This window comes from Xenopus tropicalis, chromosome 2, assembly GCF_000004195.4.
Source record: "Xenopus tropicalis strain Nigerian chromosome 2, UCB_Xtro_10.0, whole genome shotgun sequence".
NCBI lineage: Eukaryota > Metazoa > Chordata > Amphibia > Anura > Pipidae > Xenopus > Xenopus tropicalis.
The window spans coordinates 21,752,272-21,768,293 of NC_030678.2; the positions used below are offsets into that span (position 1 = coordinate 21,752,272).

The 16,022-nt window shown below is 41.7% G+C and overlaps 1 protein-coding gene across 1 annotated transcript in view; it reads right to left on the bottom strand.

Annotated features, from left to right (window-relative positions):
* Nucleotides 1–2,533: 2,533 nt before the first annotated feature.
* nsun3 (NOP2/Sun RNA methyltransferase family member 3) overlaps nucleotides 2,534–16,022 on the bottom strand; it is a 30,107-nt gene continuing 16,618 nt past the window's right edge. Inside the window, exon 6 of the mRNA XM_004912074.4 lies at nucleotides 2,534–5,759. Within this exon, the coding sequence (XP_004912131.2) occupies nucleotides 5,501–5,759 (259 nt within the window). The 3' untranslated portion in view covers nucleotides 2,534–5,500. The remainder of the gene's footprint in view (nucleotides 5,760–16,022) is intronic.

The following is a 16,022-nucleotide window of genomic DNA, read 5'->3' on the forward strand; positions in this document are numbered from 1 at the left end:
TGAGCCACAACATATTGGGGAGACTGGAAATGGAGCTGTGCCTGTTTCACCACAAATGCATACCATGTAAAAAAGTTCTCCCCATCTTTTAATAGGATATTTAAACATTTTACAGTTACCTTGTTCCCTAAATCAGGGCACGCCCATATTTTGTGGCCAAAGAGAGCCCCCCTGAAGCCCACCAGCACTGTCCCGCTCCCACCTGAGCCACTCAGCCCTCCGCCTGTGCCACCCACCTCTCCGCCTCTGTTTAGCCGCAACTACCAAAATCGGGGAGGGGGAAATTCTGGTGGGACCATGCCCCTCCCCAGTTCCGACACCTATGCTCTAAACCAAGGGTCCCCAACCTCACTTACTCCTGAGCCACAGTCAAATGTAAAAAGACTTGGAGAGCAACACAAGCACCATAAAAGTTCATGGAGGTGCCAAATAAGGGCTGTGATTGGCTATAAGGCAGCCTCTATGCACCCTATCAGCTTACAGGGGCTTTATTTGGTAGGAAATCTTGTTTTTATTCAACCAAAACTTGCCCCCAAGTCAGGAATTCATAAATAACTCCCTGGTTTGGGGGCACTGAGAGCAACATCCAAGGGGTTGGGGGGCAACATGTTGCCCCTGAGCCACTGGTTGGGGATCACTGCTCTAACCCATATGAACTGATTTAAGACAAAAACAAGCACTTCTTATTTTTAATTAAATTGCTTGATTTTTTTTTTTAAATAGCTTATTGTTATTAAATAAATATTTTTAGATGTGGAATCATTTGGCTACATTGCTTGTCAGAACTGAGACACAGCCCATGCGTTGCCTTTTTTCTAAAAATACACAATTATTAGAGGCTGCAATTAGGGATTTCACTGCCGGAATATATTTTCATTATTGCCATTTTGTACATTGCCAATAACATGACACCTATGGTTTGAACAGGTGCTGTACATTTCCTGAGCCGCACCACCTGACAGTCAGCGCGGCGGGTTCAATCACCAATGCCAACTCGGTGCCATCTGTATAATTATTATCTCCGGGCTGCAGTTTATCCAACTGGAAACGAGAAACAATAACTTTGTTCCTGATCATTATAAATTCACTATGGAGACAAAATAATATCTACATGTGAGATGCAACATATTGCCCAGCATGGCGTCCCATTGATGGGATCTGAGCAGAATAGGGCTATGGAACATATAGGGAAAGTATGGGGACACCTAGCAGGAAGCAGTTATATATCTAGATATGAAATATAGCAATGTGCTGTTCAAATGAAGCTGTCGTGGGACAAATAAAATCAGTTGCTATAAAGCAACAATGTTATTCCCGTTATTAAGCTCCTTACAAGGAAAATCCCAGTGCCCCAGAGATATGGCCTGTCCTCACTTCTCACTGAATATAATGGGAAATGCTCTGCCTGACAACGGCAGTGATGGCTGGACAGTAAGTACAAATGCTTGCGCTGGCGTCTGTCACTATAAGTCTTTCCATTACGTTTCTATGGAAAGTAGTGACTGGACATTGAAGGGCATTTGGAACAGTTTGCCCTGAAAGCAGAGGATGCCGAAAACTCCATCCCCCATATGTAATAAAAAGCTTTAAATTTGCTCTGGTGCAGCTACCCATAGCAACCAATAAGATGTCTGTTTTTAAACAAGTGGCATTAAATGTTTTATGCTGATTGGTTGCCTCGGTTTACTGGCTGGGCAAACTTAATGGGGCTCATTTATCAACACTGGGCAAATTTGCCCTTGGGCAGTATCCTATAGCAACTAAGCAGTGATTGACTTTTAGCCAACTGCAGTTAGAACAATGAATGCGATTGGTTGCCATATATTACTGCCCATGGGCAAATTTGATTAATGTTGATTAATGACCCCTTGTTTTTCTTTTGTTACATCCCCCCATATGTGCAATAGCCCTTAAATGTATTGAATGTACATTATGCAACATGTTGATCACCAACCCCTTGAATGTTGCTCCCAGTGGTCTCAAAGTAGGTGCCCATTTTTGAATTTCTGGTTAGGAGGCAAGTTTTGGTTACATACAAAGCCAGTGTAAAGCCAAACCAAGTCTTGTATAGGCTATTAGTCCACATAGGGGCTACCAAATAGCCAATTATAGCTCTTATTTGCACCCCCATGAACTTTTTTCATGCTTGTGTTTCTCCCCAAGTCTTCTTCCATTTGAATGTGGCTCATGTGGTATAAAAGGTTGGGGATCCCTGGACTAGGGAAACAAAAGAGGTTCATGCCTAGCCCCTCTCCACTGTTGTGCACTAGGCCCATTCCTCTTCTGCCTACCCATAGTTCCGATCCTGATGTTTGCCTTTCCACATATAAATCCACTCCATGCAGATCACATAGTAAAGTACAAGGCATTATTTTTATCTGTCAAACGCAAATGAGAAAAATCGTTGTTTCAATGTTTCTGGCCCTTTAAGTAGTGCGACGCCCAAACATTCAATCATTTCAAATGTCAAAATTGTACTCCCGAACAACACGGCACATTCTGAGGGTAAGGTAAAATGGAGTTTACAAAGAAGTACAGAAACTGCGTGCAGAATTTATTTTTCTTTTAAGTTACAGAAACGGCAATAACTGCAACAAAGGGAGTCTCACAAAAGCGCTTGCCATGGTCGATGGGTTTTATATGCGAGTAACGAGGAAAGCAAAGCAATTATTGCTACTAATCATCTTTGGTAATTCAATTTAAATGCTGCTACCAAACTACTACAGCAAGCGCAGGAAACTTAAAGCTGCTTTCTGCCGACATAGTTTAACCTTTCAATTCCTATTTAGTTAATGTGGAAAAGATGAAAGGCAATGTCAATAGAGTCCCTGACCTTTGCAGTAAACACGAGTCTCTCGTTACCAGTAAACAACTTAGCAAATAAGGCTCTTTATGCTTTCCTATGCCAGATCCTGAATATAAATCATCTCTTCTAAAAAAAAAAAAAATCTTTATGCATTTAAAATGAATGGACGGTTAATGTCCGTGCTTGAGTTATGCGGAGGAGTTTGCATTTGAAGCATAGATAAAACTGACATCAATTTGAGAAGGAAAATCAAGGTTTTACAGAGTATGGGGTAGTTGGTTTGAAGAAAATATTTGAAAGTAGACATTTATGATTCCAGATCTTTTGGATGTGTGATGTTAAATGGGGGTTTAACTTAAATTGTCCTTTAAAGAAAAGGTGATGTCTCCGTACTGTAACATTATTGCTTTGAGAGTATAAAGAATAAATGAAATGGGTTCCAGTGGTTCTTAACCATAAACAAAGGCAATAAATCCAGCAATGTAGTAGTATAAACTACACACCCAGCCAGGTTGCAGAAGGATAGTATGGGAGTGTAATCTCATTAACAGGGTGGACAGCACAATGAAATGTGTCTCCTGTGTTCTAATAGATACCTCTCAGGTATAAATATAGCCGGATTCCCTATGTACCCTACGTTAAGGCAGTTGTCACAGGAGGAATACTAATCCAACAAGTTCTCCTTGATGGAGGTCAGGTCTGCTCTTGCTCACTACTATTTGCTAAGTCTCTTAAACTGGATCCCTCTTCAACTCTACTTTTTGTACAGAAGCCCTTCTTGACCTCAGTCTCTCAAGCTGAGTCACCCCCTGCTATGATGGAATCCAGGAAGACAGAAAGAGCCATATTCTCCCTTCCATTATGTAAACCAAGGCAAGAACTGGTCACAAGATCCCTAGGCCAGAAGGGCAATCACCTTTGCACAGGACATAGGTAACAGATCCAAGTTGGTCCAAGAGGTTCATGCCTAGCCCCCCTACACTGTTGTGCCCTAGGCACACAGAGGCCACAAAGACCCGGGGTGGCACAATGCTGCCCAGCCACACCTAACCTTTGCTCACATATGAAGCACTAGGAACAGGACATGCAGAAAACTTTAGAGCTTCCTATCCACACATTTATAGTCTATAGGCCCTCCCCTTATTTGTATACCATTAACTATTTTGTCTGTTTTAAAGGTTTCACTGGTTATTGTTTTCTAATTCTATAGTGTTCTATACTAATATTCTATACAATCATTCTACGTTCTACACACTATTAAACACTACCAAATTCAGGTTCAAATGTTACATGGCACCTAGGCACAAGCTCATAAGTCTATTAGGATAAAGTGGGAATATAGGATATTTCATAGATCATCTACAGGTATTGGTAAAACTAGCACTCTTTTCTCTAGGACCAAGGACTGACCCCTGCGGTACTCTATTAACAACACTGGCCCAAGTAGAAATTGTTCCGTTTACTACCTCTCTCAGTAATCTATCCTTCATCCAGTTCTCTATACAGGTACAAATATTATGTTCCAGGCCAATATAGTTCAATTTTATAATTTACTTTCTGTGTGATACTGTATAAAATGCTTTAGCAAAGTCCAAGCAAATGACATCCACTGCAATCCCAGAGTTGAGGTCCCTGCTCACCCCTATTTAAATTCACAGCCCATCATTTTCAGCACATGCAATAGACTCCAGCTCTCCTATTTCCCTGACTAGCTCCGTGCATTTGCTAGCATGCAGAGGAGGTTACTCATTTTCCGGACTGGCCCACCAGGCTACCAAGAGAACTCCCAGTGGGCCCAGGTGTCAGTGGGCTCTCCTGCTCACCCATTCATTTTCCTTGTATGCCTTTACCACAGTCATTCTACTTCTATATGGGAAAAAAGAAAATAAATAGAAAGAAGATAAATAATACAAGTGAAGAGAGAAGGAAAATTGCTTGGAGACTGGGCCCACAGTCTAAGGTTCTCTGGTAGGCCCCTGGCACCCCAGACACTGGCTTTTAGGAAAAATTGAGGAGGACATTAAATACCAATTTATATGAAAAAAAAAATGTAATTCTCACTTTGTATTTTTCTGTTCGAAATATCAAGAACCAATGCCTATGAAGGTACTTCAAGCTCAGGTTGCATTTTTGTTTTTGTTTTCATGCCATCTGACCATAACTATCTGACGATAAATCTCTTTTTAATGTGCCAGAAACATTATATTTTTTGAATTATGAACTAGCTAAACATAGCCAGGCAACACAAATATGGATGTTCCACTTAAATGACTTTCCATGCAAATGGCCCTATCGTCATAAGTAAAATCATCTGCACAATAATTTAATATTATGAATCTCAGTATCAAACTGATTGTCTGGTCATGAAGGCAGTGCATGTTGGTTGCCAAATGAGTAATGAGTTCCTCACCCCAACAGGATTTTTAAACCTGCCCTATTGCCATTTAGGCAATTTTCAGCCAGATATTGGGCAGGTGGATAAGGGGTTGAGCCCCATACACAGGCCAATAAGCTGCTGATGCTGTCTGTCAGCAGCGTTTATTGGGCCATGTAACCTAACACACTAACCAACGACATTCTTTGTATCATTGCCATTGGTGCTGGCTCGATTGTCATGAAAAAGAGTGGGGAAAGGTTGTACACAGCTATCAAAGAATTTATGATACTTTTTTTATCTGAAATTTACTGTTTAACCTACACTTTTAATAACTTAGCTACAAACATGGGGCCCCATGATTTTCCGTTGTCCGGTAGCACCAAGAGCCCATGAGGTATACCTGGGGCAAAAGTGAACTCATGGGATAAGGCACTAGCCATAGAACTCAGGTCCATAGGTACAACATTGCTGCAAGAATTTAAGATATTTGTAATGACATCAGTGTTCTCTGCCCTTGACAGGGTGCAGGTAGAATACACCAGCGATCCTCCGGGACGTAACGCTTCCACCGCAGACCTGTTGTTAAACAGAAACAAAATAAAATAAAGAAGAACAAAAGATGTATAAAAGAACCGGTGTGCATGCAAGGTTGTGGAATTTATGCAGACGTGAAATAGGTTCTTTAGCTAATTCCAATACATTAGTATTCTAAAATGGAAGCGTGCAATTCAGACCTTGACCTTGCCTTCGTTTCTAAGCCCCATCTACAGTAGACTAATCTTCGCTTTGAGCTTAATAGCTCCGAGTCATTAAGGCTTGACCTTGCTTTTGCTTCTAAGCCTGATCTACGGTCGAACACTCTTTTTAGATGTGAGTTGTGATTTCAAAGCCCGGCTGAATGTTATACACAATGAGCCACGGTCAATGCCTTATAAATGTCTTGCGGTTCCTGATTGGGCACACAGAAACAGACATCGGGATTTCATAGTGGGAATGACATTTGAATGCAGCCTTTCTGCATCATAGACCTGCCAAATGTTTTACTATATATATGAAACACTTTGCAGATCAATGTTTCTATTGAAAGGCATGAATGAGACACAAATTGGTAGTGGTTTTCTGTGCTTTTTGAATTTAGTTTTTTGCTCAGAAGCTCTCCAGTTTGGAATTTCAGCAGGATATCTGGTTGCTAGGGTTCAAATTACCCTAGAAACCAGGCAGTGGTTTAAATAAGAACCTAGGAGGAGAGGGGCTAAATAGAAAGTAATAAAAAGTAGCAATAACAATAAAATGTTAGCCTCGCTAAGCAATAGTTTTTGGCTGTTGGGGTCAGTGTATCTGCCACTACAATTGCCCCCCCCCCCCAACAATAGTCAAGGTTTTCTAATCTGAAATTAAATCAAAATTTTTGACAGCAGGACTCCATCTACTGAGTGTCAGTGGCAACTTAGGTTGAAATAAGACATGTCTATCAAGTTGAACCTTTTATGTGTATATGATACCTGCCTAACTGCTAGTTGATCCAGAGCAAGGCAAAAACCCAACTGAAGCTTCTATAATTTGCTTCAAAGGGGGAAAAAATTCCTTCATTACTCCAAGATGGCAATTGGACCAGTCCCGGCGCCTGAGGTGGGCAAGTGATGCCGCTCCCCTGCGCATAACTTTTTTTGTGTCAGAGGGGGTAGAGGGGGACCACATTGCTATTGCAGAAAGCGCTACAGTGCTCACTGTACTAGAAGAGCAAAAAATCCGCTGCCATCTGAGGCAAGTGTCCCAACTGGCCCCCTGGCTATCTCCCATAACCCTGTATTCCTTCACTTGCTAAAAAGCCATCCAACCCCTTCATGAAGCAGCACAGAGCATGTGCAGTAAATGAGAAGGAAAGGGCATATAAAGAGACACAGATATTTAAGCTAAACGCATGTTGTGGCTTTGGACTGCCCAAAAACATGGCACAACTAGCCTAAATTTTTGTTGAGGTTAAGTTCCCCTTTAAATATGAACAGCATTCTCTTCACTAAAATAGGTGAATAACTGCAAGAATAAAAACCCTGCCACCATTATACAGTAAATGACTGCCTCTATATTTTCATTCTTCTCATCACTATCATAATTACAGTGCTGTTTATTGCATTTAATTAACTTAATCTGTGTATAAACAATTACAAACCAATGACAAATAATTAACCATCAGGGTAACTGTTTTATTCTTTTTTTAAATACTAAATGCTCGCTTTCCATTTGAATTAATAATGCTGTAGAATCAGCCTGCCATCGCCTGTTAAATTACAGGGTGGAACAAATCACTTGCAGTTCTAAGCTGGTACATTACAGGGCCATAAATACAAAATGCAACCGTTAAATCTGTGCTAGGTGTGTCGGAACCCAGATCATGTGATGGGTGCTCTATATATATATATATATATTTATTCCAGAGGGGCTGCTGTAAGATGCCATAGAAGATCCCCACACAACACCGAACCCCCTAATATACCTGTGACTGTAATCTGTAATTTTATATGCTGAAATCTAGCTGCAAAATAGTTCTGCATCATTTCAAATGCTGGCAGGGGAGGAGGGACTAAAACACTGATGTTACAAATTGTAACAACTTCGCCACAGCTTACAGACAGCAGGCAGGAACTGCATAACCCACAATGCATTGCGCTGTGATGTTCCTTTCTTTACTAACGTCACATGTTCAGGGAATTGTGGGACTGGGAGGGTAGCGGCTGAAGGCAGACTGAGGACAGTCGACTACTGTTAAATTTTGAGTCTCAAAGTAGTCAGTCAGATCAGCAGGGGAACCGGGGGCGGGGCTTAGGGAACTGTTCCAAACCACATTATTACATTAAACATTGTAAAAAGGCTGCATATTTTTCAACTGGTGTATATTGCAAAGTTGCTTGAAATTATGTTTAAAAAGCTTCAGTTGTGTTTGGGTGGAGTTCCCCTTAAAGCTCTCTATGGGGCAAGATAATTAAAAGTTTCCAGCATTCAATGTGATACTAAGAATCTGAAAGGAAAAGTGTTATTTTGGATAGGGAAAGACCATTTAAGATTAAAATCAATGCATACCAGTGTATGTGTCATTTATCTCTATAATCCATTTACGGAGCATTAATATTTGATATATTCAGCTTTGACTTTCACCATCCAGTATCCAGTCAAGGTGATAATCTCAGTGTTTATAAATAGCTGCTAATATGGTTTCTATACAATTTAGTCCACATTATGCACACAATTGCTCTTTAGGTCTTTAAGACCCACAAAATACAATGGCTGGACAATATCTGATGTTTAGAATGAACCTGGAGCTTTTATTGTTAGTTTGGGTTTCACCAGGTATGAGGACATGGAGTTCGGTGACTAGCTGATTGTGATTCACATCCAAACCACCAATCGCTTTGAGGCTGGCTGTAACCCCCAACAATCCCTCTTCCCATGAAGTGAAAGTGAACAGGATTTAAAATGATAATCCTGTTGTTTTTCGCTTAATCAGTAGAACTTGTTGTCACTGCCACCAAAGATGTCCATGTAGATCTGCTTATGAGACATGGAGGAACTTTTACTTTTATCTCCCTCATATGTAACTATTACAGTGCCAGAGCATAACAATACACATAACTGGCCTATCCACTGCCTTAATAATAAGCAATGTGTAAGCAAAATTATCTTTTCACAATTTTTGGACAGCCAGGGGTCCTAAAGATTTCTGATGTCGGCCCCCGGAATTCCTATTTCACTACATTAATTACTGGATAAATTATTATTGATAAAAGCCCAAACTTAGCCCAGTAGCAGAGAAAGCAAAGCCATATAGACACAAGTGACTTTTATTATAGGGCAAATCTGAGAATACTTCTTTCTTCCTAATTCTACACAGGTAGGGTCCAATTATTGGTTGTTTTGACATGGGGTTGGGTTCTTCTTGGGGTGCAAAAACCTGACTGAAACTGGTTGTGGGGCAGGCCACCCCTGCATCCACCCTCAAGCCTTAAGGTGGCCATACACTGTAAGATCCGCTTGTTAGGGGAGGTCGTCACTTATATGCTAACCTAAAGTGGGCGACATCAGAGTTAACCCTCTAATCAAACCACTGAATTATAATGTTGAGGAAACGACCTGTTGGACCTGGCCCTGATCCGACGGGAAAAAAACAAACCTACCCAATAGATATCTGGCCAACTGTAGGCAAGATATCAATTGGGTAAGCCTGTCAGGGGTCCCCATACACAAGCAGATAAGCTGCTGAATTGGTCTAAAGCAGGGACCCTCAAACTACGGCCCGCGGGCTGTATCCATCCCCCCAGGTTAATTTACCCCCCCCCCCCCACTGTGTCCTCACCCCTGGTAGTGGAGAGAGAGGACTCAGCTGGGAGCAGGACAGGGGAGCTGAGAGGGAGGAAGGACGGCGCTGGCAGAGAGAGGACTCAGCATTGAGTGGGAGGGGGGGAGCTGGGAAGACAGACGGAGCAGGGGGGCTGGAAGACGGAGAACTCAGCGGGCAGCGAGATAGAGGAGGGACGGACAGAGTGCAGGAGCGAGAGCAACGGGAGTGGGGGGTGGAAGAGAAAGGACGCAGGAGTGGGTCATGATTTGACGGGGGGTGGTGGTGGTCCGGCCCCCCCAAGAGTCTGAGGGACCACGAACTGGCCCCTTACTTAAGAAGTTTGAGGACCCCTGGTCTAAAGGAGTTTAAATCTGGCCTTAGGGGCATACAGAACAGTAATCTGCACCACTAATTACCAATACTCTATGGGACATTCCCACAGGAATGCATTCCTTAACATTAGCAATTCTTTTCTTTTGTGTATTCACTGCCGAACACAGGTTCAGTGCAGTGGGCCATGTCACTATAGGATACAATGGAGTCTATTAAGTACTGTATATACTCGAGTATAAGCCGAGTTTTTCAGCACCAAAAATGTGCTGAAAAAGTAACCCTCGGCTTATACTCGAGTATATGATTCTCACAGATGCAATGCGCTTGTGTCGACGCGCGCGTTTCATTGAATGTGTGCCCCATTGTGGCGCGCCGAGGCATGATGCGTGGCCCATTGGTTCGATAAAAGCACTAACAGAGCGTGTACGTACCTACGGCCCTTCAGCATCATGTGCGCTAACAGAAGCTCTAACAGAGCTTATATGTCCCTGCGTCCCTTCGGCATCATGCGCGCAAACAGAAGCACTAACAGCGCGTACGTCCCTCAATGGTGCAGCGCGCGTCGCGCATCATGCCGTACACATGCGTGCTGCACCATTGAGGGACGTACGCGCTGTTAGTGCTTCTGTTTGCGCGCATGATGCCGAAGGGACGCAGGGACATATAAGCTCTGTTAGAGCTTCTTAAGCCATTAAGTTCAGTTCAACGGTATCACTTTTGACAAGGTATGACTCCGTGTATATGTGTGGCTTGCAGATTACAGCAGGTTTCAGTTTAGTTCTGTCCAGCTTTTGCATTTTTGCTACTGTATCTCTTTTGCTTAATGTTGATTTTACCTTTAAATACTAGGAGCAAATACTAATACCTGGAAACAGTTTTAGGTTACAGAGAATAAGAACTTCTACTATATTTTGTTTCCATATATGTGTGCAAAGCAAATAATTCAACCCCCAAGGTTTAAGTGTTTGCTGTGAGTCCTAGTAACCTCTTGCAATGCCACTGGGAGGCACCTTCCCCATGTGCCACCCTTAGAGCATTCATACCTTTTTGCTTTTTTGTTAGTTGCTAGTAGAATTTACAAACACATTATTAGTAGGTAAGAGAAATATTTACAATATATATCATAACATACTTTCAATAAGAATCTGCCCTTGCCCCCCACCTCAAAACACATTTGACAATTGTGCCCATTTATCCCAAGTGAGTTGGAAGAATATATATAACAGAGAGAGAAACAGAGAGAAAACAGCAGGATGGCAAGTACTTGATAATTAGTATGGCAGCTTCCTTAGCCTTCCCAAACTTGCTTTTGTCTGCTGCTGTAGCATTTTTCTTTCTCTAAAGTAATCTATTATTTATTTATCTGTTATTTGATTATTGAAACTTAGCAGTAGCGGCTGCATTTCCCACCCTAGGCTTATACTCGAGGCAATGAGTTTTTCCAGTTTTCTTAGGTAAAATTAGGTACCTCGGCTTATATTCGGATCGGCTTATACTCGAGTATATACGGTAATGTGTTTCTGTGCAGTGGAAAGCATAAGAAAGCCACTGAATGGGGATCAATAGAGACCCATCTAATCTAGAATTTAACCTGCAAAATACTTAGGACTTGGCACCTATTCAACAATAAGTGAAATACATGCTGCACAATGCAACGGTTTCCTTGCAGCCCTGCACTGTATATCTTAATTAAATGCTAATTAGAATTCCCCACACCGAATTGTTACTTGTTGAGGTATAAATGAGCAAATAGGCATATCTAGTGGTGTCTGAGACTTCCACAGTCTGCAAGCTGCATTCTGACCTCAACTTGCTTTTTGCAGGACATAGAAAAAAAATCAGTCGACCATTTATATGCAGGGAGGGCATAAATGATGAATAATTTTATTATATAGTGAAACAAGTAAATGTGATATAAATATGGAGGTGGGAGGGGGAGCTTGGGCTGTTTTAAAATCATATATTTTCCTTATGCCACATCTGGTAGTTTTAACTATACAGTATTTTTTTTTTAAAACGCTGGGAGAGATCTCTACTATTCTGAGAGGGGTCAGATTTAATGATACCGTAATTTAAACGTTTTCAATGTTAAAAGAAAGTTGAAACTAGTCGCTCTAACTTAATACGAAGTCGCGTTACTTGGTGGCAGTTCATGAAGCAACACTGCCCCCTTTTGGCTCCTGAAGCTCAGGTTCCGCAGTTAATCACAGAACAGACAATCTGACTTGCCAGCATTTACACATGCACTACTAACCCTATACCCGCAGCTACAGCACAACATGGCATTGTGTTATTTAACCAGTTTCACTTAGGGACAATTATTCGCTAGCTAATGATTACAATTCTGTAGTACTCATTATAACTGGTCTTCAGTGCAACAATGGCAGATCAATAGCAGATGTTGAAAACAAATGCAAGGATTATTTTTTTTTAAAAAAAAGAATGGAGGAAAAAATTAATGTTTTATTCTTAATAGTATTAGGCAGGAGAGCCAAACATGATTTAATATCAACTATAGGAGTAACTGCAGGAATAATGTCAATAAGGACATTAACACCTTATCTAAAGGGAAACTAAAGTGGGGCTTAAGTACCAGCCCAAGGCACCCACAGCCCTTTAGCAGGGAAGATCTGTGGCTCCAAAGATGCCCCCAGTAGCTCCCCATCTTGTTTTCTACTGGGTATCCTGAGTTGGTCCTCAAGCACAGGTTACAGTTCTGTAACATCAGCTTCTATAACCAGGGCCGTTTTACTAAATGGACAAAAGAGGCATTCGCCACAACAGGGGGCCACAATCAGACCTTTCATCTGCATAACCTTTAATTGAAGCATCCCCCTGAAATGGCAGCCTCTATAAAAGAAATTTTGGAAAAATTGTTTACCCAATCCCTTGGCTGTTAGTTCAAGGCGGTGCATGTGGAGCTCAATTCTGCTTTAGTAAACCATCTCTTTATTGCCCACCTTATCATATCCTAGTTCCTAGTTCGCCTGATTATCATAAGTGTACTGGGATGGCCATAGAGGGCCCACCAATGAGATCTTTTCCCTACACCCACTGGCACCTTAAATCAGACCTGTCTATCTGACATGTCCCCTAAGCCCAGAGCACACTGACCTAATAAGAACAATTATGTAAAGTTATCTGAACAACACTGAAGGCCTAGATCAGTGCTGTCCAACTGGCGGCCCGCGACCCCCCTCTGTGTGGCCCCCCACCTGTCTGGCTGCTTTGATGGCTTACTCTTGTGTAAGCTCTAAGTGGTATCAGTACTGTGATTAACTGCCCCCCCTGCATGGTTCTCACCTCAGATTCAGGCTGTAATCAGGCTGTATTGTTTAAATATGTAATCCCCTGTGTTGTTCACACCTTTTAATGTCTGCATTGTTCACCCCCTGCAGTGTTCACACCTCAGGCTCAGGTTGTAATCAACCCCATTGTTCCCCTGTTCACACCTCAGGAGCAGTAGAAACCCACAAATAATCCCTACATAAAGAACATATACTGAGGTGGTACTTCAATTAAAAAGTTTTTTAATATATAGTTATTGTGCAGACTGTAGGAGCAGTGCCAGCATTGTGTCACTGTAGGCTGCCTGTGTGTGCCATACACACACATCATAGGGCAAGCAGAGTATGGCACACACAGGCAGGGTAGGGAAGGCAGAGTATGGCACACACAGGCAGGGTAGGGAAGGCAGAGTATGGCACACACAGGCCAAGTATGGCACAAACCAGCCAAGAATGGCACACACAGTGAAAGTATGGCACACAGGCAGGGTAGGGAAGGCAGAGTATGGCACACACAGGCAGGGTAGGGAAGGCAGAGTATGGCACACACAGACAGGGTAGGGCAGGCAGAGTATGGCACACACAGGCAGGGTAGTGAAGGCAGAGTATGGCACACACAGACAGGGTAGGGCAGGCAGAGTATGGCACACACAGGCAGGGTAGGGCAGGCAGAGTATGGCACACACAGGCAGGGTAGGGCAGGCAGAGTATGGCACACACAGGCAGGGTAGGGCAGGCAGAGTATGGCACACACAGGCAGGGTAGGGCAGGCAGAGTATGGCAGGTTTTTGCTGTACTACAACCATTAATATGGGTATGGTTTCAAGTGGGTGCGGTTTCAAAAAGGGGAGTGGTCAAAACTGGCTTTCATTATCGGCCCTCCACCACGTACGTCGGAAAAATTCCGGCCCTCGGTACAACAGAAGTTGGACAGCACTGGCCTAGATCATTACTGATATAAAGTTGCTGAATCTCTGAGCTGGTCCAGTAAGTTCTATATATAGTATAAAAAAGACCAGCAACTCCGGGATTTCTTGTGAAAAATCAAAACATATATTCAAAGTAGCATAAACAGGCGGTTCTTTTAAATTTTTATGTACCTTGGGCAAAGTATATATAACTGGTACCACTGGATGCATATATATATATATATGGTTTTTAAACAATGAGTTTTCAATAAAAAATTTTTATATATATATATATATATATATATATATATCTCTTCTAACTGAGCCGCACTCCAAACTTGTAAAACATAGCTTTTATTCAAGCATTTTCTTAAAAAAACGAATACAATAATCGTTCAAGGTAGTATAACAGCTATACTTATCAGTCCATTATGCCACATCCGCGCGTCGTTTCGGGGGCATCTCACCCCCTTTCTCAAGCGCACCTCGTGGCTAAGCACAGTCATATATATATAGGTATAGGACCCATTATCCAGAATGCTTGGGACCAAGGGTATTCCGGATAAGGGGTCTTTCCGTAATGTGGATCTCCGTACCTTAAGTCTACTAACAAATTAATAAAACATTAATTAAACCCAATAGGATTGTTTTGCATCCAATAAGGATTATTTATATCTTAGTTGGGAGAACCATAGTACAGATAATTCTTGCACGTATTCTAGATGTGAATAAACTTGAAAACTCATCTTCACACGGGGTGCTGGGAACTGTAGTTTGGGAGCAGCCTAGGGGCCACAAGCCAAGACACTAACAAAACAGCAACCCATCTCATTCTCTATTACTTAATGACATGAGGTGACCATTCCCCAGCAATGTATAACCTGGCTATTTCAGTGCATGATTGTTACTCAGTGGTCTTTGTCCATGCTTTTAAATAATTAGGCCCTTAGTAGCTATCTCACCCCCTTAAAAAAGGACTGCATGCATTCTGTATGGTTGCATCGAGACCACTGCTGCAGTCTGCAGCATCCATATAAATGTAAACGTGCATATTACGATTGTATAACAAAACAAGTTATTATAAAACGAAACTAGCGTTTCATATTATATATACTGTATATATATATATATATATATATATATATACTGTATATATATATATATATATGTATATATATACACACACACACATTTCTATGGTATGATATGGTGCTTATAGGCCATAACCAAAGCGCTTGGAAAGTCACTGATGGGGAACCACTGTACAAGAAACAATAAACGAAGAGTGACATCCCATTATTGGCTCCCCATCAAGCTTGCAATCATTTCTACCTTAACCAATCACTACTACCTACCCACAACGGACTCAAACACACTTTCTGCTCAGCTACCAGGAATCGGTGAGGCTACAGTTTCTTAAAATGGGCAACAACTAATACAGAAAATAGTCAGTTGCATCATTACCACCACTAAAGAATTGTAAATTTCAAACTAAAGCTGAGGGGGGTGGGGTTATATTTTCAATATTTATATTAAATAAATACATAGGAAAGATAAGAAGTGAAGATATAGCAGCACTCTGGTACCAATATACGCACCGTATGGCTCCTTAGGATAACTTTATGCTGTACGAGCCGCAGTGACACTAGAACAGCACAACATGTTCTCCAGCAATCTCGGGGATGGAAAAGTAACAATGATGTATGCCTTTGTTTTCCCCTGAGCTTCAGAAATGTGATTTTTCACATGAAATACCAAATAAAAGCATTATAAAAGGGGCGGCCGAAATTGTGATTGATCGGTCCGTAAGAGGTGGGTGGCATGATGCATTGCTTCAATAAGATACTCTACTATTTCTGTGATAAATCAGAATGTTCTTTCTGAACAATATTTTTCTATTTTACGGCAATAAAAAGAAAAAAAGATAAAATGATTTTTTCGCGGTGCCAGGAGTTTCGATGTTGTCGCCCAAAGTGCT